At 41.7% G+C, this 26,338-nt stretch overlaps 2 protein-coding genes and 1 pseudogene across 4 annotated transcripts; 1 reads left to right on the forward strand and 2 right to left on the reverse strand.

Annotated features, from left to right (window-relative positions):
- Positions 1–1,094: 1,094 nt before the first annotated feature.
- LOC116476681 (probable ribosome biogenesis protein RLP24) lies at positions 1,095–2,848 on the reverse strand (annotated as a pseudogene).
- Positions 1,416–9,207, reverse strand: LIPT2 (lipoyl(octanoyl) transferase 2). 3 transcript variants are annotated; one of them, XR_009215667.1, is made up of 3 exons: positions 8,721–9,207; positions 6,946–7,837; positions 1,416–3,245 (listed from the first exon to the last, which is right to left on the reverse strand). XR_009215667.1 is itself a non-coding variant. In XM_032166934.2 (2 exons), the coding sequence occupies exons 1-2, from the start codon at positions 9,184–9,186 to the stop codon at positions 7,608–7,610; spliced, it is 696 nt and encodes a 231-aa protein (XP_032022825.1). In that variant the 5' UTR covers positions 9,187–9,207; the 3' UTR covers positions 5,996–7,607. The 3 variants fall into 3 exon arrangements, 2 of the variants coding, with proteins under 2 accessions (XP_032022825.1, XP_032022826.1); XM_032166934.2 differs by lacking the exon at positions 1,416–3,245 and having other exon boundaries at positions 5,996–7,837; XM_032166935.2 differs by lacking the exon at positions 1,416–3,245 and having other exon boundaries at positions 7,718–7,837; positions 8,683–9,207.
- On the forward strand, positions 9,133–14,647 carry LIPT2-AS1 (LIPT2 antisense RNA 1). Its single transcript, XM_032166933.2, has 2 exons — positions 9,133–9,456; positions 11,872–14,647. Exon 2 carries the CDS (start codon positions 12,129–12,131, stop codon positions 13,314–13,316), a length of 1,188 nt encoding a protein of 395 aa, XP_032022824.1. The 5' UTR covers positions 9,133–9,456; positions 11,872–12,128; the 3' UTR covers positions 13,317–14,647.
- The last annotated feature ends 11,691 nt before the right edge of the window (positions 14,648–26,338 follow it).

A 26,338-nucleotide genomic window follows, 5' to 3' on the forward strand; every position in this document is an offset into this window, starting at 1 on the left:
AAGATTCATATTTAAATATAAAGAAGTTAATCTACAGTTTGAGAGATACTTTTTACATTAGAAATGTTTTTTAAAATGTTAAGCTGATACATAATTGTAAATATGGTGTATGTACTGTTTCACATACAATGTGTATCAATCAAATCAGTGTAATTAGCATGCCCATCAACTCAAACATTTATCATTTATTTGTAGCAAGAACATTCAATACATTAACTGTACTCACCCTACTGTGCAATAGGGCATACAAACATATTCCTCCTAATTTAACTTCGTACCCACTAAAAGTGGCTTTGTGTGCAAATAACAGACAGATGTTCTACCCATACACTGTTTTCCAAAATTATTGTGTGGCTTTTTAGAAGAAAACCACACAACAAATTTTAAAAGGCACTGAGATAACATCTGCTTCTAGATCACTGCTAGGCTCAAAAAATAAAGCTTGTTCTACCAGGAATCACAAGTTAGAACTGAGTATTTGCCAAAGCAGAAATTATATAGTGTCAGTCATTTCAGGCAAACACTATTCGGCTCTCATCCCCAATTATCTGTCAGAACAATTAAAACAGGTCAAAACAGTCCAGCATAACTGGGCTTCATTATATAAGCCCATTTTGTTCTAAGATGCTAATAAACCAAAATAAGAAATACTAAAATCAAAATAGAAGATATTATTTGAGCTATTTTCATACAAACTGTTGGTTCCTTATATCCTCCCTTCTATAACAATAAAAGGCATATTTTACTGCAAAGAAAATTTTACTTTAGATATATCACTAGCCATAAATTTTTGAATGTCATTAATTACAGAAATGTTACCTAGTACCATTAACCAAATAGGATAACCATTTTATGTCCACATTTCACTTCTGTATTTACAAACATATCTATCAGTAAAGAGTTAACAATGAGATGCAATCTAACATCCATATTGTCTGATGTTTTGTAGACAGCAATGTAGATATTTTAATCACCTTTCATTTGAGTGACCTTATATAAAAAATAAGTCAATAATTTAGAGGTTGTAAGTCTCCAAAGGAGATTTTCAAATGTAAATATAGAAACAGTTATAGACAATGAGATTTTTAGGAAACCTATTCCATGTCTACATCCTGTTATAACTGTTGTATCATCTTTTCTTCTAGCTGCTTTCCTTTGCCTGCGAGAGGCGTCAAGATGAGTTTTGCCTGACTTCTTTGATGTCCTGAACTTTCTGTAGTCCTTTATTTTTCTTCAATTTGTTCATTATAAATTTAGCTTAGCATTTGTTTGATCTTTTTAACTGTCTTCATTGCATCAGTAGTTTTATTCCATAGTTCTTGCCGGTATTTGACAGGCTAATTTCCGTATTTTTCAAATTCAAATGAATTATCTACTGTAAGCTCATTATTACCAGTTGGTTTACAGAATGCTTTAGTTCGCCTAACCTTTCGAGAATTGCACTTCTTTTAAAGTTTTTATGCCATTTGTATTTACACAATCTGAACACCTTGCAATAGCTGCAGATGAACATCATGATGTGGTCAGGGTAGATGGGCCCCAAAGAAACTAACACTTCTCAGTACACATGCTGAGCTCGCATGGGCCTCCACTGACCACACACACAGCTTGAGAGGAAGTCAAGAGGTATCTTGGAATTCCACATTCTGACCCTGTCATTCTTGAAGGAAAATGATGCATAATTTCTGAATATTCAGAAAGAATATATAATCTTTCCAGTTAGTTTTTAAATAGTTCTGTTTATCAAATTTCTGAATTAACTTTTCTGAATTCAAGGGTTTCTAAAACTGGCCTTAAGCAAAAGTCTGAAACCTAGGCTGGGAACCATGTAACCCAGCCCAAGAAGGTACTTTAAAGTGTCTTAGAGTTGTTTTTCAACGTAGGGGAAACAACAGATTCCGTTAAATCCCGAAAAGGATTTTTTGTGTGTGTGAAAAAGGGCCTGATATACTAGGTTAGACTCAGGAGGCTTTAACAAGTTTTGTCTTGTGGGTAAATGGTGGCTATTTTCACAGATAACATCATTACTCCTATCCCTTACTACAGTTTATACAAAAGAGGCTGGAGAATAAGGACATTTTTACAGCCGGGTGTGGTGGCTCGTGCCTGTAATCCTACTTCGCACTTCGGGAGGCCGAGACAGGAGGATCTCTTGAGCCCAGGAGTTCGAGACCAGCCTGGGAAACACAGGGAGACCCTGTCAGAGACTTTTACATAAAGCGAGGTGTCTGATACCTGATCACACTGCCAGAGCTGGCTCTGTTCAGTTTCCTGCCAGTCTCGGTGGGGGAACAAGACACTGGACTAGTAACTGCAGTTGGTCACGTCCTCACCCTCAGCACTCATACACCAGACTCTGGACAATCTGTTTATTTTGAGGAAAAGACTCTGAACAAACAAGAAGAGACTTTTTCAAAGGAGGAAAGCCAGGGTGTTAAATATCCTCCTTCATACACTCAGCTTCCTTCCTTAAGGCAAGGCTCCAATGGGAAACCGGAGGTGGGATCTGTCCGAGCAGGAAGGAGAGCCAGGAACCCGCAGCAGTAGCCTGACCTGACGCCACAGCTAGACCTCAGCCTAACTCTGGCCTCCTGCTCTACATCCTCCCGCTTTGCCTACCCACGGACCACCTGTTCCTGGGGGCTCCTCCTGCAGGCCTGCCTCACTTGCCCTTCAGAGCCCACACTGGGAACTCAGACTCACCCTGCCCTTATCAACAACATGACCTCTCACAAGACACTTGGCCTCTCGGAGCCTCGGTTTTCTCATCCATAAAATAACCTTGCCTATCTTGCTGGGTTGCCGGAGGAAGAGACTGCCAGAGGATGAGGCAGTCATGATGTCCCATTCTGTGTCCCTGCACCACTTATTCTCTACTTCTCAGTCTACTTGGCCTACTCCTCCTTGCCAGCCTGTGCCTCACACAGCCCATGTCTCACACTTACCAGTCCTCTGCTCTCCTCTTAGAGCTTCTGCACCTTAACCTTCACTCATCCCACTCATGCTCCAGACCCAACTGCCTCTCTGCTTGCCTCTCCCATGAGTATCTCAAACTGGATTTATCAAAAACTGAACTCATCATCTTCCTCTCCAAACTTGATCCTTATCTGGTGTTCTCCATCCCAGCAATATCTTTAGCATCCATCCACCCAGCTGCTCAAGTAAGAAACCTTGACTCTACCCCAACATTCATGGATAGCAGCAGCAGTGGCAGGAACAGCAGCAGCCATTTTCCACCAGGTAGCCTGGGAAATAGAAAAAGCTGGACTGAAGCGAGACAAAATGAAGTGAACACATGCCACAAAGCATGACAGAGAGTGGGAGGGAAAAGACTACCTAAGTTCCTAAAGAGCTTCACACTCTGGTTCTGTTCTTCAGCTGCTGCCTTACTCTTGGATTCTATGAGACTCCAGTATCTTTTCCAATAACCCCCACCCTTGTTCTTTTTTTTTGGCTTACGTTAGAACTGGGTTTCTACACTTACAAATATAAGAGTTCTGATTAATATAAACAATTACATTAGTTATAGCAGGCTAGGTTGTGCTGTGACATGTAAGTGGCTGAACTCCAATGCATGTCCATCGTCAGCAGAGGGCTCTGATCATCGCAGTCCCTCAGGAAGCAGCCACCATCTTCAATGTTGTTAGTCACTGTTCCAGAGGGAAATTCTGAAGGGCCTGGCACCAGCTAGTCAATGCTCCAGCTCAGAAGTGACATGCCACCTCCATTCATAAATTAACCAGAAGAAGTTAACCTTGCCCCTACTCACCCATGTTGGGGCCACAAAGCACAATCCTGCCATGTGTCCAGAAAGCAGACAGCCAGAAATATTTGGTGAAGATTAAAAACTATCATACATTTTCTGCTGCCTATTCTGTGCCAGGCCCTGAGCCAGGGGCCAGGGACTTCTTTAAAGGGCTCCTCATGACTACGGTATAAAACCAATACTGTGATGGGTCCACTGAGACTCTGCTGTGTCTCAGAACAAGGAAATGTCTAGATTAGGGGTCACCAACTCAAATGCCTACAGGGGCCAGGAAGCTAATGTCAACAAGTGGGGAAGAGAGGGGAGGTGCTGCAGGTAACTGGAAAATGCAATTTTAAAAACATACCTGCTTCTGGCTGGGCATGGTGGCTCATGCCTGTAATTCCAGCACTTTGGGAGGCCGAGGTGGGTGGATCACTTGAGGCCAGGAGTTCAAGACCAGCCTGGCCAACATGGTGAAACCCCGTCTCTACTAAAAATACAAAAATTAGCTGGGCATGGTGGTGGATGCTTGTAATCCCAGCTACTTGAGAGGCTGAGGCAGGAGAATCGCTTGAACCCAGGGCGACAGAGTGAGACTCCGTCACACACACACACACACAACAACAAAACCATACCTGCTTCCAATTGTCAGGCAGATGGCCCAATGTTTCCAGATCTCTCTAATTTTCATGAGAAGCCAGAAGACCAATTTTTTACATGACAATTTCCCATTTTTTAAATGTTGGCAATTACTAAACTTAATCAGATACATACACACGTACATAAAATCCCATAAGCCAAAGAGAACACGTCTGCAGGCCAGCACCATGAGGGCCAGTTTGTATCCCCCAAGTCCAGCACAGGAAGCAACAGTTTCCTGTACTCTGTGCTGGTCTGTCCACACCAAGACTGCTGTGCTCAGCCGTGAGTGCTGCACCTAATGGGACACACATGAGCTGGGGCTGGTGCACAGACAGGTGGGCAGGATGGGAGGAGACTTTAAATAGTTCAATCCCCCTTAATTGATATTTTCAAATAGCCTTCTGTATGTCAAGCCCAGTGCTACATGCTGGAGGTGCAGAAGGAAACAAGGCAGAAGCAGCTCTACTCTTGCGGAGCCTATTGCCTTGAAGGGAACTTGAAGGATCCGGTGATAATTTCCCTGGAGAAGGCTCATGGAGGACAGACGGTAACAGTAATGATAAGATTTACTGAGCTTTGACTCTGGGCCAACATTACCCTCAATGCTATATGCTACAATGATATAATTATGTCACCTAATTCTTACCACTATCCTTGTTTCATGTAATGAAACAGGTTCAGGAAGGTCAAGCAAATCAGCCACTACAACTGTGTACAGATTCTCTATGGTCCAGAAGAATGGAACAGGCTGTCAAATGAGAGTATGTACTTAAGAGGCTAACACAGTATGACCGTATGTGGCATTATAAATAAGTGCTGAGTACATGTCTATTTCTTTTCCAGTCTCTGGAAGCATTCAAGAACAAGTTGTATGGTCACTTGTTAGGGTTGCTAGAGAGGGAGGCTGAGTATCAGATAGGTAGAAACACTGTGCACGGCCTTCCATCTATGAGAATCTAACTCCACTTTTCCTGGAATAATTATTTTCTTTTTCGGCAAAAATAACACGAAGTAATTATCAATGACTCCTCACTCCCACACCCCTACAACAGCAGCAGTAGCCCTGTGGATGGGAAACTAAGGCCCAGGAAGAATATGGACCAAATTACAAGTGATAAACCATCAATCAAGTAATATTGATGGACTGTCCATGACACGTAAACCATATTGTTCCAAGCTCTAAATCAGTGTGCACAGCAGGAAAAGAGCATGAGAAAGGGGCTTATACCTAAGACTCAGTGCTGGCTTTGGCATTAATTTACTTTGAGAAGGTTTTTCCTAAGCCTTGCTTTCATCTCTTTACAATGAGGGGGTAGGAATATATCTGTAAAGTCCTTTTCAGCTTGAATAATTGATATAAATTATTTGCATTAAAAAAATCAGACCTCAGATGTAGGAGGATTCACCTTTTTTCCTAAAAGCCAGTGAGACCACAGAACCCTGGGAACTCAAAAGGACTTTAGATGTGAGAATGGTCGGTCCTCACGTAACCAATGAGCACTTTTAAAATGTGGCTAGTCCAAAATGAGGTGTGCTATAAGTGTAAAATACACACTATATTTTGAAGACTCAGCATGAGAAAAAGAATATGAAATATCTCAAGAAAACATTTATATTGCTTTATATTGATATTTTTGTATATTGGGTTAATTAAAATATTAAAATTAACATCATAGACCAGGCATGGTGGCTCACACCTGTAATCCCAGCACTTTGTGAGGCTGAGGCAGAAGGATCCCTTGAGCCCAGGAGTTTGAGACCAGCTTGGGCAACACAGTGAGGCCTCATTTCTTAAAAATAAAAATAACATCACCCATTTATTTTACCTTTTTAACATGGATCCTAGAAAATGTCAAATTACAATGTGGCTTGCGTTGTATGTCTACTGAACAGCACTGGTTTAAGGAGAAACAAGACCAGAGAGTAAACGACTTTTCCACAGAGCCAGAACTGGAACCAGGGTCCCCTGACTTCTCATTCGAGGCTCTTTCCATTCTTAATAGGCTGTGGTGGCCATTCTTCAAGATGGTCCCTAATAATCCTCACCTTTTGTCACCCTAGTGAAGTCCCTTCCACACTGAACAGAGCTCATCTGTTAGAAGACTACAGAAATGCCTATGTGACTTCTGAGGCTGGGTCATGAAAGACATTGTGGCTTCCAGCTTGTCTCTCTTTGGCATGACTTGCTCTAGGGGAAGCTAGTTGCCCTGTCATGAGAACAATTAAGCAGCCCTATAGAGAGGTCCACATGGTGAGGAACTGAGGCCTCTTGTCAGCAACCACAACTAACCAGGCAAGTGAGTGCACCATATGGGGCGCTGATCCTCCAGCCCAGCCAAGCCTTTGAATAAGTGCAGTTCCAGCTGACATCTTAACTGCAAGTTCGTGGGAGACCCCAACCTAGAAACACCCAGCTAAGCTTCCCCCAAATTCCTGACCCACAAACAGGATAATTAATGTTTACTGTTAAGTCACTAAGTTTTGATGATTTGTTACACAGCAACAGATAATACGCAGCCTTACAAACTTAGAGGTCTCATATAAGAAAAACTCACTTCTATCTTTGGCATTTGTACAGTGTGAGAAATTATTCTTATCCTTCGTCCAGTCTTTGGCCTAGCTCAGGGTAACCCAACTAAAAACTGCTAAATTATCAAACTTGTGGAATCAAACCCAGGAAGGTAAGATCCCATTTTATTCTTCGAAGGTTCTTCCCTTTTCCCTTTATTGCAGAAAGAACCCAGGTCTCTTGAGAATGAAAAAGCTCTACATCACATCACTTTCACCTGGGCCATTCAGAGATTTGATTCCCACAAAATCAAAGGAACTAGAGCCCAGAATTGCTCAGTTAGACACAGTACTGAGGAATCAACAATCGAGAAATGACAATCTGTGGCATCAACATCGAGAAATGACAATCTATGACATCTGAATTTCTCTAAGCTGAGACTGCTGTCAATAGCAGTGCTAATGTTTTATATAGCGTGTGTTGCTTTTCACAGTGTTGTCACATCTAGTATCTCTGAGGTAGGTGGGGAAGATATAAATAAAATAGGATACATATGAAAACAGTGGCTCAGAGCTCATGGTATGTTCTTAGTTTCATGATCAGTGAATGACAGGCCAGGTCTAAAATCTGCGTTTCAGTAGGTGACTCGAGTCAGACTTCGTGCTTCCCAAAGCAGGAGCATCCTGGCTGTTATAACATGAGTACTCTTCAGCTGGGGCTGTCCTCTGAGATCAGTGTGCACTTGTAGATCTCCTTAAAGGCCACAAGGAAAGGTGACATTACTTCATCCACGGTGACGTGCCTCTGGAGCTCCTTACTCAAGGAAGTGACGCCTGTCCCAACCAGTCCACAGGGCACGATGTGCTCAAACCACGTGAGGTCGGTAGAGCAGTTGAGAGCCAGGCCGTGGGATGTGATGTGCCTTCCACAGCGGACTCCTGCAGGGCAAGCCAAAGGGTCTTAGAGTGGATACCCTCCACTCTCCGGGCTTTGGTGTCCCTCTCAGGGTGATGGGAGAACTGGAATAGATCACTGGTTTTCAAATTTTGTTTCTGGAGAAACAAGGGATTGTACCCAGATGGGAAAAGGAAACAAATGAAAGGAAGGGGTGCGTGGCTTCAGGACAGCTGCATTCATCATGAGGATTCCAGGAAATGTCTTTTAACAGATTCCAATACTTAAAAAAAAAAAAAAGTTTGGGGACGGGCGCAGTGGCTCACGCCTGTAATCCCAGCATTTTGGGAGGCCGAGGCGGGCGGATCACGACGTCAGGAGATCGTGACCATCCTGGCTAACACAGTGAAATCCCATCTCTACTAAAAATACAAAAAATTAGGCGGGCTGGTGGTGGGCGCCTGTAGTCCCAGCTACTCTAGAGGCTGAGGCAGGAGAATGGCGTGAACCCGGGAGGCGGAGCTTGCAGTGAGCAGAGATTGCGCCACTGCACTCCAGCCTGGGTGACAGAGCGAGACTCCGTCCCAAAAAAAAAAAAAAAAGTTTGAAAATTAGCACCCTTATTTGCCATGACATTGTGATTTGCAGGAAGTAACCTGGCAATTCACTTCTCTTGTCTCTCCATTCACAGAAATGTGTGTTGGACTAGATGTGAGGAGCCTTCTGCTTCTGAATATACGATACCTGAGAAGGGGCTTAAAAACTCAAACGCAGCGGGTAGTTGTGATTCAAAACCCGCGCTAGATACGCCTCCTTCCGGCCCGAGCTCTACCCTCACCTCCATTGGTCCAGCCCCGTCAGACCCCGCCCCCAGGCCTCAAGCTCCGACCCCGGCTCTCTGGTACCGCCCTGCGCCGCGGCGCTCACCGATCGCGCAGATCTTGCGATCTTCCAGCCAGACGCCCGTGTACGGCGGGGGCCGCGCGCGGGCGTCCTGCAGGCCCTGGAGCTCGCACAGGCGCACGGCGCACGCCTCCAGCGACGCTACGTGCATGCGCAAACGTAGGCCGAGACGCCGTAGGTCAAGCACTGGGTGGCAAAGCAGCTGGCCCGGGCCGTGAAAGGTGGCCAGGCCACCGCGGCCTGTGACGCGCACCTCGGCGCCCAAGGCCCGTAGCCGCGCAGTTTCCTCGGGCGTCAGGCCGCCGCGCAGCCCGGCCGTGTACACGGGTCCCGCGGGCTCGCAGAGCAGGAGCGCGCCCGCCTCAGTCCCCGACGGGGCCTCAGTGCCTGGCTCGGCCTGCAGCCGCCGCAGCCAGCGGTCCTGCAGCCCCAGTAGTTCGGCGTACGGCACCCGACCCAGGCGCACCAGCCGAACAGTGGGTTGCCGCATCGTGCCCACCGCTGCGTCCGCGGGGCCCCGCCTTCTCCCTGGGCCCGGGGGCGTGGCCTGAGGGGCGGGGACTCAGGGGCACACCCCGAGCCGCAGCTCCCAGGTGCGTGTTAAAAGCTGGAGGTGGGATGTGTGATCCCACGACCAAAAGCGCAGGGCCGGCCTCATCGGTTCATTCAACAACCAGTATTTAGTGCCTGCTGTGTTCTGCAGGCCCTGCCCTAGGCGCTTGATACAGCGGTGCATAGCGTATGAGAAAGATCTGTCCTGGTAAGCTTACATTCTTACAGAAGACAATAAGTATTTTAATTATTAAGTAAATAAGATTATTTCGCGTATAAGGTGTTAAGTGCTATGAAAAGAAAAATAAAACAGGGTAACGTGGTGTGTCCTGTGTTGAAGCCCTGGGGGACGCAAGAGGGAGATTAGCTTGCCTACAAGGTTATTGGTGGAGGTAGGGAGAACTTAAAGATCAGCACCTGTGAGAAAGTGAAGGAAGCAGGAATTTGGAGGCAGAGGAAGAAGTTGGCCTGCAAAACAGTTGCAGCAGAGGCCTTGACCAATCCCAAGGCATGCTTGGCGCCTACGATGACCTTTCAGAGTAGTTCCACATTAAAGCAAGGGGGCCAGAAACTCGTATCCTTGCATTGACCAGTCAGGGATACAGGCTATACCTGGGGAGGAGCTGTGATTTTTTTTTTTTTTTTTTTTTTTGGCAAGACTGCTTCCCTTGGTGGAGGGTGGCCCCCAGAGAAGGACTCAGTTGTGAATCGTCAGCAACCAACTCCAGAAGCTGAGGGAATGACTGTCTAGGCCCTGAGGGGGTGTCTGGACCACAACATCAGCTATGTTGCAGTTAGAATATCATTTAAACAAGTCTGAATTCAATGAACTTTTACTGAGGACTTTTCAGACACCATAGGTGTCTGAAAAACATTTCATAAACATAGACATAAAAATCCTAAGCAAATATTAGCAAATCAAATCCAGCAATTTATAAAAGTATTAATACATCATGATGAAGTAGGGTTTATCCCAGGAATGCAAGGTTGGTTTTGCATTCTGAAATCAAACAATGTAATTTACCTTAAAAGAGAAAAGCTTTCATTAAAATAATAAAACAAAAATTTTTTTAAAGAAAAGCTATGATTATTTTAAAAAATACAGATAAATCTGTTGGCAAAAATAAACACCTCTTCTGACCAAAATACTTAGCAATCTAGGAATAGAAGAGAAATTTTCCAGTCTGATGACGGGTTCAAATTATCAATCAGGGTTTGGACAAGAGAAATCACATATGTACTATTTTAATTAAATGTTTTATTTGAGAAAATTGGAGACTCATATGCAGTTGTAAGGAATAAAACGGACAGATTATATGTACCCTTTACCCAGCTTCCCCCAATGGAAACACCTTGCAAAACTGTAGTACAATATCACAACCGGGATACTGACATTGATACAGTCATGATACAGAACATTTTCATCACCACAAGGATCCCTCATGTTGCTCTTTGTAGTTACACTGCTTCTTAATTCCTTTCAAACGTCTGTGTGTATAGATGGAATCATACAGAATGCAACCTTATAGAATTTTTTTTCACTCAGCATAATTATCTGGAGACTCATCCAAGTTGTTGCATGTATCAATAGTTCATTTCTTTTTACTGATGAGTAGTAGTCCATAGTATGAATGTACCACAGTTTGTTTAGCCATTCACTCACTGAAGAACACCTGGGTTGTTTCCAGTTTTCAGATATTCTGAGTAAAGGTACTGTAAACATTTATGTACAGGTTTTTGTGTGAACATAAGTTTTCACTTCTCCAGAATAAATGCCCAGGAGTGCAGTTGCTGGGTTGCATGGTAGTTACATGTTTTGTTTTTTAAGAAACTGCCAAAATGCTTTCCAGAGCGGCTGTACCATTTTACATACCCACCACCAGTGTATGAATGATCCAGTTTGCATCCTCATGAGCATTAGCTTTTATTTTAGCCATTCTAATAGGTGTGTGGTGGTGTCTTATTGTGATTTTAATTTTTATTTCCCTATTGACTAATGATGTAAGACATCTTCTCATGTGCTTATTTTCCATGTGTATATTCCCTTCAGTGAAATGTGTGTTCATGTCTTTTGCCCATTTTCTAATTAATTGTTTTTTGTACTGTTGAGTTTTGAGATATCTTTATATATTCTAGATATTAGCCCTTTGTCAAATATGTGCTTTGTAAATAGTTGCTCACAGTGTATGCCTTGTATTTTCATCCTCTTAACTGTATCTTTTGCAGAGCAAAAGTTTGTCATTGTGATAAGGTCCAATTTATCCACTTTTCCTTTTATTGATGCTTTTGGTTTAATAACTCTTTGCCCAGCCCTAGATCCTGAAGACATTCTACCGCCTGTTTTTTTTTAAGATTTTTTATTTTACATTTAAGTCTATGATACATTTTGAGTTAATTTTTAAAACAGATGTAAAACTTTGGTTGTTGTTGCTGTTGTTCTTTTTTGTTTGTTTGCGTATGCATGTTACATTACGCCAACACCATTTGTTCAAAAGGCTATGTTTCCTCCATTGAATTGCTTTTATGCCTTTGTCAAAACCAGTTGGACATATTTGTGTGATCCTATTTCCAGTTTCTGTATTTTGTTCCATTGATCTATGTGTTTATTCCTCTACCAATACAGGCTGAGCATCCGTAATGTAAAAATCTGAAATCTGAAATGCTCCAAAATCCTAAACTTTTTGAGTAATGACATTATGCCACAAATGGAAAATTTCATACCTAACCTTATGTGAGTTGCAGTCAAAACACAGGTGCACAACACACAGTTCATGCAACATCCCCAAAGGGAAAAAGACCCTCCCAGCTCTCTTCTGCTGCAGTTTTTCTGCTCACACCTGGATTTCCCCCATGCATTCCCACAAAGGGTAATTAAATGGCATGTGTGCAGGCTGGACACTCCAACAACAGGTTTCCCCCAATGCCCCACATGGGGCCAAGACCTATGCGCATTACTCACTGCATTTGTTTGCTTATTCTCTGCTGTGTGGTGTAAATATATTGTTGAAAATGTCAAAAAGACCTAAAGATACCCCTGTGAATGTCAGTGATAAGAAAAAGAGGAAGCATTTGTGTTTATCTATAGCACAGAAAGTCAAGTTGTTGGAGAAACTGGACAGTGGTGTAAGTGTGAAACATCTTACAGAAGAGTATGGTGTTGGAATGACCACCATATATGACCTGAAGAAACAGAAGGATAAACTGTTGAAGTTTTATGCTGAAAGTGATGAGCAGATATTAATGAAAAATAGAAAAACACTTCATAAAGCTAAAAATGAAGATCTTGATCGTGTATTGAAAGAGTGGATCCGTCAGCGTCGCAGTGAACACTTGCCACTCAATGGTATGCTGATCATGAAACAAGCAAAGATCTATCACAGTGAACTAAAAATTGAGGGGAACTGTGAATATTCAACAGGCTGGTTGCAGAAATTTAAGAAAAGACATGGCATTAAATTTTTAAAGATTTGTGGCAGTAAAGCATCTGCTGGTCATGAAGCAGCAGAGAAGTTTACTGGCAAGTGCAGTAATGATGATGAACAAGATGGTAACTTTGAAGGATTCTGTGTGTCAAGTGAGAAAAAAATAATGTCTGACCTTACATATACAAAAAATACACATCCAGAGACTGTCAGTAAGCTGGAAGAAGAAGATATCAAAGATGTTTTTAACAGTAATAATGAGGCTCCAGTTGTTCATTCATTGTCCAATGGTGAAGTAACAAAAATGGTTCTGAATCAAGATGATCATGATAATAATGATAATGAAGATGATGTTAACACTGCAGAAAAAGTGCCTATAGATGACATGGTAAAAATGTGTGATGGGCTTATTAAAGGATTAGAGCAGCATGCATTCATAACAGAGCAAGAAATCATGTCAGTTTATAAAATCAAAGAGAGACTTCTAAGACAAAAGGCATCATTAATGAGGCAGATGACTCTGAAAGAAACATTTAAAAAAGCCATCCAGAGGAATACTTCTTCCTCTCTACAGGACCCACTTCTTGGTCCCTCAACTGCTTCTGATGCTTCTTCTCGCCTAAAAATAAAATACAGTGCACAGTAACCTTTTAGTTAAAACACAGCATTATACTTGGAAACTGAAAGCCTACTGTTATTTGTTATTGTTGCTTAACAGCTGATACAGGTATTCTGGTGACACTACTGTGCTGGCTTACTTAACCAGAATACACTATTTTTTTTCATTGTATTACTGGTATGTCATATTTTTTACTGTTAAGTACTTATGTGTGAATAAGTGTGAAAAAAGATTGCTTATCAGTAACATATAAATTCAGAATCAGGAATGATGGTGATGCCAATCACAGATCGTCCACATGGGTGGCGGAGATGTTAACACCTTTGCTTTCTGATGGTTCAGTGTATCCACACTTCGTTTCATGCCAAAATTATTTAAAATATTGTATAAAATTACCTTCAGGCTATGTGTATAAAGTGTATATGAAACATAAATGAACTTTGTGTTTAAACTTGGATCATATCCTCAAGCTATCTCATTGTGTATGTGTAAATATTTCAAACTAAAAAAAAAAAAAAAATCTGAAGCACTTCTGGTCCCAAGCATTTCTGTTAAGGGATATTCAACCTGCCCTGCAGTCTTGATTGCTGTAACTATATAATAAATCTTGAAATCAGGTAGCCTGATTGATCCCACTTTATTTTTTCCTCAAAATGGTTTCAGTTATTCTAGTTCGTTTGCCTTTCCATACAAATTTTAGAATGCTATGTATGTCTAAAAAATACTGTTGGGGCCGGGCGCGGTGGCTCATGCCTGTAATCCCAGCACTTTGGGAGGCTGAGGCAGGTGAATCACAAGGTCAGGAGATCGAGACCATCCTGGCTAACACGGTGAAACCCCGTCTCTACTAAAAATACAAAAACAAAATTAGGCGGGCGCCTATAGTCCCAGCTACTTTGGAGGCTGAGGTGGGAGAATGGCGTGAACCCAGGAGGTGGAGCTTGCAGTGAGCCGAGATTGCGCCACTGCACTCCAGCCTGAGTGACAGAGCGAGACTCCATCTCAAAAAAAAAAAAAAAAAAAAAAAATACTATTGGTAGATCTGGATTGGTGGCCACAAAAAAAATCTTGTTGGGATTTTTAAAGGAATTGCATTAAACTTTTATATCAACTTGGGGAGAACTGATGTATTTGCTACATTGGGTCTTCCAGTCCATGAACACAATATCTCTCACCATTTATCTAGATCTTCTTTGACTTGTTTCATCAGGACTTTGTAGCTTTCAGCACACAAATCATGTGTGTGTTTTGTTAGATTTATACCTAAGTATTTCACTCTTTTTTGAGTGATTGTAAATGGTATTTAAAATTTCTGTGTCCACTGCAAGTATATAGAAATGTAGTTGATTTTTTGTATATTTATCTTGGGTCCTACTTTAGTCCTATTAGTTTTTTATAGATTCTTTAGGATTTTCTATGGAGACCATCATGTCATCTGCAAATTGGGACAGTTCTATTTTCTTCCTTTCTGATGTGTATGCCGGTAATCCCCCCCGCCTTTTTTTTTTTTTTTTTTTTTTTGCCTTAGAGCACTGACTAAAACTTTAGTACTATGTTGAATAAGAGTAGCAATAGCAGACATCCTTGCCTTGTTTCCAGTCTTGGAGGGAAAACATTCAGTCTTTCACCATTAAATATAATGTTAGCTATAGGTTTTTGGTAGATGCTTTTTATCAAGCTGAGGAAGTTCTCCCTTTACTGCAATTTTTCTCAGAGTTTTTATCATGAATGGTGTTGAAATTTGAGAAAACTTTTTCTGTACTGATTGATAGAATCATGTGGTTTTTCTTTAGCCCATTGTAATGTGTAAAATTGACCTGTTTACATTGACTGATTTTTGAATGTTGACTAGCCTTGCATAGCTGGAATAAATCCCAGCTGTATAAATCTTTTACTACTTTGTTGCATTTGATTTGCAAATATTTTTTAAGGATTTTTTGCATCTAAGTTTATGAGGGATATTGCCTGTAGTTTTCTTTCTTTTGTACTTCTTTGCCTGATTTGATTAGAAGGGAAATACTAGCTTCATAAGATGAATTTTTAAATCTTCAACTTTTAAGTTCAGGGGTACATGTGCAAGATGTGCAGGTTTGTTACATGGATAAAATTGTGCCATGGTGGTTTGCTGCATAGATCATTCCATAACCTAGGTATTAAGCCCAGCATCCATTAGCTGTTCTTCCTGATGCTCTCTGTCTCCCCACTCCACCCCAATAGGCCCTGGTATGTGTTGTTCCCCCACCCCATGTGTCCATGTGTTCTCATCATTCAGCTCACACTTGTAAGTGAGAACGTGTGGTGTGTGGTTTTCTGTTCCTGCGTTAGTTTGCTGAGGATAACGGCTTCCAGCTCCATCCATGTCCCTGCAAAGGACGTGATCTGGTTCCTTTTTATTGCTGCATAGTATTCCATAATGTATATGTACCACATTTTCTTTATCCAGTCTATCATTGATGGGCATTTGGATTGATTCCATGTCTTTGCTATTGTGAATAGTGCAAATGAACATACATGTGCATGTATCTTTATAATAGAATGATTCATATTCCTTTGGGTACATACCCAGTAATGGGATTGCTGGGTCAAATGGTATTTCTGCCTCTAGGTCTTTGAAGAATCACCATACTGTCTTCCACAGTGGTTGACCTAATTAACACTCCCACCAACAGTATAAAAGCGTTCCTTTTTCTCTGCAACCTTGCCAGCATCTGTTATTTTTTGACCTTTTAATAATCACCATTCTGACTGGCAGGAGATGGTGTCTCATTGTGGTTTTGATTTACATTTCTCTGATGATTAGTGATGTTGAGCTTCCCCCACCTCCCACTTATTTATTTATTTAAGAGACAGGTTCTCAGTATGTTGCCCAGGTTGGTCTTAAACACCTGGCCTCAAGCTATGGGCACTTTAAAAGAACGTGTATTCTGCTGTTGTTGGATGCAGTGTTCTATAAATGTTGATTAGAATCAGTGGTTAATGATGTTGGTGAGTTGTTCTATATCCTTGCTGATTTTTCTGTCTCATTGTTCTACTGATTGTTGAGAGAGGGGTGTTGAAGTCTCCAACTGTTGTGGATTTATGTGTTTCACTTTTAGATTCTATAAGTTTTTGCTTCACATATGCATCTCTGTTGTTTGATACATACACATTTATGATTGCTATGTCTTCCTGGTGAATTGACCCTTTATTATTATATAGTGTCTTTCTCTGTCTCTAATAATTTTCTTTCCCCTCAAGCTTACTTTATCTGATATTATTGTAGTCACTCTGCTTTCCTTTGGTTAGTTTTGCATGATATATCCCTTTTTACCCTCTTACTTTCAACCTGCCTTTATTGTTATACAGTCACATACCACATAATGATGTTTTGGTCAACAACAGACCACATATATGATGGTGGTCCCATAAGAATATAATGGAGCTGAAAAATTTCTGTTGCCTACTGACAACCTGATGATTCTGATGCTGTGTAGGCCTAAGCTACTATGTGTATGTCTTAGTTTTAACTAAAAAATTTTAAAAAATAAAAAATTTAAAAATAGAAAAAAGCTTATAGAATAAGGATATAAAGAAAGAAAATATTTTTATACAAGTATACAATGTGTGCTTTAGGTCATTATTATAAAAGAGTCAAAAAGTTTAAATATTTAAATGTTTATAAGATAAAAATGTTACAGTAAGTTAAGGTTAACTTGTTTTTGAAGAAAGAAATATTTTAAAGGTAGTGTAACCTAAGTGTGCAATGTTTACACCTACAGTAGTGTGCAACAATGTTTTAGGCCTTCACATTCACTCACTGTTCACACACAGACTCATCCAGGACAGCTTCCAGCCATGTTAAGTGCCCTATATACCACATTTTTACTCTCCCTTTACTATGTTTTGATATGTTTAGATACACAGATACCATTGTTTTACAGTTGCCTACATTATTCAGTACAATAGTGTGCTGTATAAGTTTGTAGCCTAGGAGCAGTAGACTATTGCATATAGCCTAGGTGTGTAGTAGGCTTATACCATCCAGGTTTGTTTAAGCATGCTCTATGATGTTCACACAATGATGTAATTACCTAACAGCTCATTCTCAGAGTGTGTCCCTGTTGTTAAGCAGTGCATAATTGTATTTAAAGTGAGTTTTTTGGGAGCCCCAGGTGTAAGGATTGCTTGAGGCTGGGAGTTTGAGAGTAGCCTGGACAACAGAGTGAGACGTTGTCTCTACAAAAAAAAAAAAAAAAAAATTCGCTGGGTGTGGTGCTATTCACCTGTAGTACTAGCCACTTAGGAGGCAGAGGCAGGGAGGATTGCTTGAGCCCAGGAATTTGAGATTACAATGAACTGTGATCACCACTGCACTGCAGCCTGGGAAACAGCAAGACCCTGTCTCTTTATTATTATTATTATTATTATTATTATTATTATTATTATTATTATTATTATTTTGAGACACGGTCTCACTCCATTGCCCAGGCTAGAGTGCAGAGGCACGATCTTGGCTCGCTGCAACCTCTGCCTCCCAGGTTCAAGTGATTCTCATACCTCAGTCACCCAGGTTGCTGGGATTACGGGTGTATGCCCCCATGCCCAGCTAATTTTTGTAGCTGTAGTAGAGATGGGTTTTCACCATGTTGGCCAGGCTGGTCTCGAACTCCTGGCCTCATGTGATCCACCCATCTCGACCTCCCAAAGTGCTGGGATTACAGGTGTGAGCCACTGTGTGAGCCAAGACCCTATCTCTTTGAAAATAATAAATAAATTAAATAGTGAGTATTTTATAAACAACATATAGCTGGGTCATTCTTTTTTCCGCTCTGCCAATCTGTCTTTTGATTGATGTATTCTGACCATTTAGGTTTAAGGTAATGTTGATATATTAAAGCTTAAGTCTTACCTTTATTTTTTGTTACCTCTTTGTTCTGTGTATTGTTTCTCTGTTTTCTTTTTCTGATTTTCTGTGCTCAGCATCAAGGAAATGTAAATTAAAACCACAATGAAATTCCATTACATACTTATCTGAATGGTTAAAATGTAAAAGACTGACAACATCAAATGTTGGCAAGGTTGTACTGCAACCAGAATTCTCATATATTTTTTATGGTAGTGTAAAATGGCACAAACACTTTCAGAAATGGTCTGGCATTTCTTATAAAACTAAATATACACTGACCCTATAATTTAGTTTTAATCCTAGGAATTTATTCACAATAAATGAAAACACTTATACCACAAAAACGTTTGTATGACAATGTTCACTGCAAATTTATTACTAATACCCTAAACTGGAAACTGTTGAAGTATCAATAAAATAATGGATATACAGTGATATTTTCATGAAATGGAATATTACTTAGCAATTAAAATGGACAAGTTATGAGTTCCATAGTGTGTTTGCTCACAACAGTCTCAAGTACTGTGACTAAGCTAAGCACTTCATGAATTTTATCTTATGAATCCTTCTAGCCTTATGAGATAATCACTATTATTATTGCCAAGTGCTTTGTGTTTATTTCCTTAACTTTTACTACCCTCTGAGGTAGCATCCTCACACAAACTGGTGTACAGAAATACAATTTAATTCTGATGCTAACCACCCAGTGTTGGCATTGGACTCCACAGGTTTAATGGCACAATCCCCAGTAAAACTATTTTCACTTCAGATGCCAGCTGCATTTTGGGGGGTCCCTAAGCCACATGTGCTTCTGACCAACTGGCTATAAATTCAAAGTTTCACATGACCCCTAAGGTACAATAATTTTCTAGAATGACTCACAGAACTCAGGAAAGCACTAATGATACAAATCAGGACCAGCTAAATGAAGATCCACATGGGTGGAGTCTGGGAGGGTTCTGAATGGAGAGCATTCATGACCTCTCCCCGTGGCATCACCCTCCTGGCACATTGATGTGTTCACCACCTGGGAAGCTCTACTGAGCTTTGGTGTTCAGAGTTTTTTTGGGGTCTCATTACATAGGCATGATTGATTGGATCATTGGTCACATAACTGGACTCAATCTTCAGTCCTCCTCCTCTCCTAGGAGATTGACCCAACCCTCTAATTACATTGTTGGTCTTTCTGGTGACCATTCTCACCCTGTGTCATCTCATCAGTTAGCATAAACTCAGGTGTAATCTAAGGAGCTCATAAATAACAAAGACACTCCTGCTACTTAGGAAGTTCTAAGGGTTTAAAGTCTCTTTACCAGAAACCAGGGACAAAGGCCAGTCAAGTTATTTATTGCACAATAGGTAGGCACTATTATTATTATTTTATTTAATAGAGACAGGGGGCCGGGCACAGTGGCTCACACCTGTAATCCCAGCACTTTGGGAGGCCAAGGTGGGTGGGGATCACTTGAGGTCAGGAGTTCGAGACCAGCCTGGCCAACATGGTAAAACCCCATCTCTACCAAAAATATAAAAAATTAGCTGGGTGTGGTGATGCACACCTGTAATCCCAGCTACTCAGGAGGCTGAGGCAAGAGAATTGCTTGAACCTGGGAGGTGGAGGTTGCAGTGAACCAAAATTGGGCCACTGCACTCCATCCTGGGTGGCAGAGCAAGACTCTATCTCAAAAAAAAAAAAAAAAAAAATAGAGACAGGGTCTCACTATATTGGCCAGGCTGGCCTCAAACTCCTGACCTCAACCAATTCTCCCACTGCAGCCTCCCTAAATGTTGGGATTACAAATGTGAGCCATCATGCCTGGCCAATAGGTAGGCATTATTATTGTCCTCATTTTAGAGGTAAGTAGGGACCTATATTGATTGCTGAAAGTTACACAGTAACTAGCAGAGTTAGGACTGGAACCTAGGTATGTCTGAATACAGTCTTGCTATTCTCTATATATTGTCTGAAAATTACTGCCACATGCTATTTATTGAATGAATAAATTGACAAGAAAAGATCACAGGTGATTCTGAAATTTCTACCTTGTGGAACTGAGAATGATCAAGGCCCTTTTGAGAATTTCATTGATGCTAGATACATTTATATTTGTAGGTCCTATCCCATATTAAAGTCTGTCTGTATCCCACATCAAGTGTTATTTTTTTGCTGAAAAAAATATTGAAAGGATTTTAAAAATTTTTCTTTAGAAATCATTTGGCTACATGCACTCAAGTTATTATAGGATTTGATTTCATGGCGATTGCAGTGCATGGGTGGAATGTTTCCAAAGGGAGAAACATGAACTTACAAATTATTTTCAAATGTAATAAAATGTTTATAAATACCAGTGTATTACTTCAGTACAGCCTAAGCTGCTATAACAAAGAGACTTCTTAGTGCAGTGAGAGTACAGGGCTGGTACACAGGCTTCCACCTCAGCATCCACTCCAGCTCTTGCCTTAAGGTCTGCATCACAGGGACAAAGCAGCCACATTCACAATGACAAAGAGCATCATTTGCACAGACTGCAGTGCTAATGTGCCCCCTGGAGTTGTCCATAGTAGTAGCTCTCGCAAGTGTGTAGGGAGAAAGATGAAGAGCTCATCCCCTACTGCACAACCAGAAGTGGCAGGTATCACTTGTACTCACTTCCCATGTTCAGAACTTAAGTCACATGACCACACCTAGCTTCAAAAGAGGCTGGAAGTATAGTCTTTTACTGAGTGACCCTTGCACCTACCTAAAACCTACTTCTACTTATAAAGGAAAAAGGGGATATACGGTAGTCACTATCATAATTAAATTACATAAACAAGTAATAAAATCGGTATAAATTTATGTTGGTAATTAAAAGTTATTTAATTAAAAGTTTATTGCTTTTGACTTTATAGTTTTTTGTATTTTAGTTCTGTTAAAAAAAAAAAAAGTGGGAGGGTTGTTCTTAAACGTTTTCTTTTAGGCCCCTGAAAAGTCTGTCAGCTCCAAGTGCTGTGCCTAATGGATACAAAATCTCTGTGAATCATGAGGCCACTAACCAGAGAAGGAATGCAGGGTGGCTGTGATTGCTCTCTGCTTGGTCCCCATTCTGGGTAGGAAGGCAGCCCTTATGAAGCGGGTAGGCTAGATTCAGTATGCAATTTGTGGGGCTAAGGGAGTGTGGACACTCAAACAAATATTAACTGATCCTTATGTAGCTGGGGTTATAGTCCGCGGGGCTGAGGGTGGGACAGGAAGCAGGGAGAGGAGGGGAGAAGGGAATAACAACTAGAATGAGACTCAGGGCCAAGAAATTGGTAAGGAAGACAAAATAACATGAACAAACATGCACAATGATAGGTTTCAGAGCAGATTATGAAAGTCATTGTGAGTCATCGGTGGTAGTGCTGTTGTTTAAAAAGAAACAGTATCGGCCGGGCGCGGTGGCTCATGCCTGTAATCCCAGCACTTTGGGAGGCCGAGGCGGGCGGATCACGAGGTCAGGAGATCGAGACCATCCTGGCTAACACGGTGAAACCCTGTCTCTACTAAAAATACAAAAAAATTAGCCAGTCTGGTGGCAGGCGCTTGTAGTCCCAGCTACTCAGAAGGCTGAGGCAGGAGAATGGCGTGAACCCGGGAGGCGGAGCTTGCAGTGAGCTGAGATCGCGCCACTGCACTCCAGCCTGGGCGACAGAGCAAGACTGTCTCAAAAAAAAAAAAAAAAAAAAGAAACAGTGTCTAGATAACGCTGGGCTCTGAAGGAAAAAGAGGTTGGATTACACAAGGTCCTGCCTCAGGACATCTACAGTTTATAAATAAATATGTCCAAAGTGGGGAAAGTAACTCAAATGACCTGTTTCCTATAGAAGATGCTCCAGCCCGAGAACTGTCCTGGCATGAAGTAGGAGCCATTAGCAGGGAGGCTGGAAATCTAGGTTCATGTTCGGCCTCTATCACTATTTATTTGAGAATGTGAGCTCCTTTGGAGTAGGTAATGCATAGTTTCATCTTTGGATCCTCGCCTAGCCTAGTGCCTGGCACTTACTAAGTTCTTAGTAAATTCTTACAGAATCAATGAACAATTTGTTAAATAACTTGCTGTGTATCCTTGAACTGAGATCTTTTACTAGGGATCTTAAACCTAAAAGGAAACAGTGGGTCAAGGTGGCCTCCAGGTCCCTAGTAACCTCAAATTTTCAGGATATGAGGACTGATAATTGGCTACTGTCACACTAAGAAGTGCACCTCATAGCGTGCAAAATCCAATCTGAACTCAACCCACACGTCTCAGCTTAAAGACTGCCTCCTCCACAATGCCTCCCGTACCCCTTCCCTCAACAAACTGTGCCTCTGCTGACACTCTTCTACCTTGGTTATTCTCAGTTGAGTTTGTTACATTTCCTTACCCCCTCAGGCCTGTGACCTGAAAACACAGAGTAAAAGCTAACACTTAGGTAGAATTTACCATGTGTCAGGTGCTCTAAAGGGCTTAAAATCGTCAGTGCATTTAATATCTTGATGACCCAGAAAGTAGGTGCTATGATTATCCTCATTTCAGAGATGAGAAAACTGAGGTACGGAGTGAGTAACTTTCTTACCATTAGGCTGCTAGTGAGTGGCAGGGACAAGATTCAAATCTGGGTAATAAGTCTCCAGAGTCCTTAACCAGTTCCCTGTCTTGTTCATCTTTAAATACCCCATAATAAACATCCCATGGTCAGCACATAGTAGGTGTGCAGTAAATGTTTGCCAAACAAATGAATAAGCAAATGCAGTAAACTAGGAAGCAGGGTATCAGAAGGGCATGGAGTTTCCCCGAATACCCATCTGCCTGTTGGGCTTCTCACACCTTTCCCCAACATACTGAGTTAGTTTGTTGGTCCATCCATCCACTCACTTTTCCATCCATCCATTCAATGAATAGTTACTGTCCTAACCCACCTCCCCACCATCCCACATTGGGACCAGGGATACAAAACTGAATTGGCACAGACAGAGATGGACTTATTCACGGGCAATGGCAGTCCAGCATCACATAAGCTACACAGAAGACAGAGCCACTAACTGCCCAGGCAGGGTCAGAGAACACTTTTTAGTCTATGGGACAGAGATTCGATCTGGGTTTTAAAAAATCTGTCTCCAGGTCCCTGGTGGGCCACTGTCCTCCCTGACCCCAGCCTATATAGCTAGAGACAGAACAGCCTGTCCTTCCAGCTGCTGGCTGCAAACTTGCCTTGGGGAGTCCATAGCTCTGTCCATCGTCTGAATCCTGGTGCTCTTGCCAGCTGCCATGGCCCTAGATTGAGCCACGTGCTTTGGACCCTGGTTCTGAGTGTTGACCCTGAGCCTTTAGTGCCAGGCTCACAGCCAAGCATAGCCCACTTGCCAGATCCTTTCAGGTCTCCCCCTTTTAGCTGGGGGTGCGAGGGGTAGGGTGAGGGTGGGAGGATGTATGGCATATCCCTAGGCATGTGCTAAGATACAGACCTGGGACCTCTCAGTTACATGATTGCCAGTTTCACTGACCCCTTCTTCAGCCTCTAAGGAAATTCAGGCCAGACTAAGAAAGGACTCAGGCTGGAGCAGGTCCCTGAGGGTTCAATCACACTTGTGTATACTCTGCCTGTCAGAGCTGTCCTGGCCTCAGATATCATCTAGGTCCCTGCCTACCCTGAGGCTCTGGAATGGGCATACAATGAAAGAGACAGACCTGGACTTCAGGGCTCTTGATCCCAGTCTGACGTTCGTTCCACTACAAAAAGGCAGTCTGGAATTCATTTTCAGTAATGAAGCCTTTCTCCATGAAATCTTAGCCGTTATATAAAGCAGAACAGCTCTGCCTGAAGCAGAGTTAGGGCATCCAAAAGATCACCGTCTTGGCCTCTGCCTCCCTATCTCAGCCTTTAAGTCACTTCTAATAAACCTGTCTTATTTTTTACCATTAGATCTCAGCAGGGGAAGTTGGTCCAGTGAGGTCCTAAGCCCATGCAGAAATGGCAGCTACTTCCCTCTGGCCTGTTTCACCCACTTCCTTCACCTTCCTCACTACAGCCAGAGACCTTTCAAAAACCCAGGTCTGTCTTTGCTACCCTCCAGTTTAAAAACATCCATTTGGCAGGGCTTGGTGGCTCATTCCTTTAATCCCAGTGCTTTGAGAGGCTAAGGTGGGAGGATTGCTTGAAGCTAGGATTTTGAGACCAGCCTGGGCAGCATAGTGAGACCCTGTCTCGACAAAATTTTTTTTTTAATTAGCCAGGTGTGGTGGTGTATGCCTGTAGTTCCAGCTACTTGGGAGGCTGAGGTGAGAAGATCACTTAAGCCCAGGAATTTGAGGCTGTGGTGAGCCATCACCACATCACTGCATTCCAGCCTGAGTGACAGAGCAAGACCCTATCTCAAATAAACACCAAAAATAAACAAATTCATTTATCCAACAATATTTACACAAGGACTATTATATTCATTGTACTTCTAGCTGCTTTCATTGTGGCAGGAATTGAAGTAGGAGCTAGAAGTGCAATAATTATAACAGTCCTTGCCTGTTTGTGATGGTAGGGGAGCCAACAAACCTGGTGACAATAAAATAAATTACTAAACAGAGTCTGGTGATAGAGCCTAAAACAGGAGAGTGGTCTGAGGAGGCTGAAGGACAAACCAGTGCCATCCAGGAGAAAACCATTCAGCCAGAGAGAAGAGCCTGTGTTAAGGTTTAGGGTGGCAGCTTTAGGAAAACAGAAGGCTCAGTGATGGTGCTGTGAAATGAGGCCAGAGAGATGCAAGAGGCCAGGTCATGGAAGACCCTAAAAATCACTTCCAGTTTATTGGTCTGCATCTTAAAGAGCAAAGGGAATGCAATTGAATGGTTTTAAATAAGAGAGTGACACAATGCCATTTTTGTTTTAATATCAAGCTGGCTGTTATGTGGAGAACAGGCTGGAGGAAAGCAAGAATAAAGGCAGAGAGGCCTGTTAAGAAGACATTGTTGGCTGGGCATGGTGGCTCATGTATGTATAATCCCAGCACTTTGGGAGGTGGAGGCGAGAGGATTGCCTGAGTCCAGGAGTTCGAGACCAGCCTGGGCAACATAGTGGAACCCCATCTCTACAAAAAATAAAGGTAAAAAAATAGCCAGGTGTGATGGTGCATGCCTGTGGTCCCAGCTACTTGGGAAGCTGAGGCAAGAGGATCTCTTGAGTCCAAGAGGTTGAGGCTGCAGTGAACTGTGTTCACACCACAGAACTATAGCCTGGGGCAACATAACAAGACCTTGTCTCAAAAAAAAAAAAAAAAAAAAAAAGATTGTTATAGTCCAAGTGAGAGATGACATTGAGAAGTTGTGCTAAGTATGGGTACTGTGTGCTCCATACACCTAACACTCCTTCTTCCAACCTTCAGGCCCCAGGGAAACACTTTCCCACATATCTTGCCCTACATCCTCAAAACAAAAAATCATGTATTTTACATACAATGAAATGCTCACATGTAAGTGCCTAGTTTGTTTGAGGAGCTTGCACAAGTGTATACACCTCTGTAACCACCACCCACTCAAGCATGGGTAGAGACCATTTCCATCATTTCCACCACATGACCGTGTCTAAAGTTCTATGGGTTGTGCTGCTGTTCACACCAGAAACAGCCACTGCTCTTGAGTAAGGAAAGCAAGTGAGTGGCAGAAGCGCCTGTGTAAGAAAAGCACACATCAATTAATCCTGTGAAGTCTTTTCTGTCCCATAACATGAATGCCTAATGGGGTCTCATTTTCCAGAAAAGCGTAGTCCATTTTCTTGCTTCTTTTTGTGTTGTAGGTCTAGTTATAGACCTACATATACATGATATTGATTCTTTATGGACTTAGCTATTGTGTTAAGGAATGATGAAAATTATTACATGAGTGGTAGTGATTTATATGGTGAAATAAAAATAGAATGTATTATATGTATTTACCATTTTATAAATCTATTTTAACGTATAAATATAGTTTGTATTGTGTAATTATGTGTTCCTATATTTGACCATAATATATAAAATTCATGATACTTTTAAAATCTAAAGTTACTTTAAGAATTTTATTGACAATCCCTGTTGCTACTGCCTTAGCAGAGCAAACTTTTTCCAAATTGAAATTAATGACTAAAAAAAACCTCTAAAACTTACAGTGTCCCATAAAGGTTATTTTGTTTTTGA

Source organism: Hylobates moloch, unplaced genomic scaffold, assembly GCF_009828535.3.
Source record: "Hylobates moloch isolate HMO894 unplaced genomic scaffold, HMol_V3 SCAFFOLD_11, whole genome shotgun sequence".
NCBI lineage: Eukaryota > Metazoa > Chordata > Mammalia > Primates > Hylobatidae > Hylobates > Hylobates moloch.

Bases quoted from the DNA above. Each gene is read 5' to 3' on its own strand.
- LIPT2 (XM_032166934.2), bottom strand. From the start codon at position 9,186: ATGCGGCAACCCACTGTTCGGCTGGTGCGCCTGGGTCGGGTGCCGTAC. The intron at 7,838-8,720 runs GTGAGCGCCGCG...CTTGCCCTGCAG, and splicing joins TCGCAAGATCTGCGCGATCG to GAGTCCGCTGTGGAAGGCAC.
- LIPT2-AS1 (XM_032166933.2), top strand. From the start codon at position 12,129: ATGTGTGCAGGCTGGACACTCCAACAACAGGTTTCCCCCAATGCCCCA.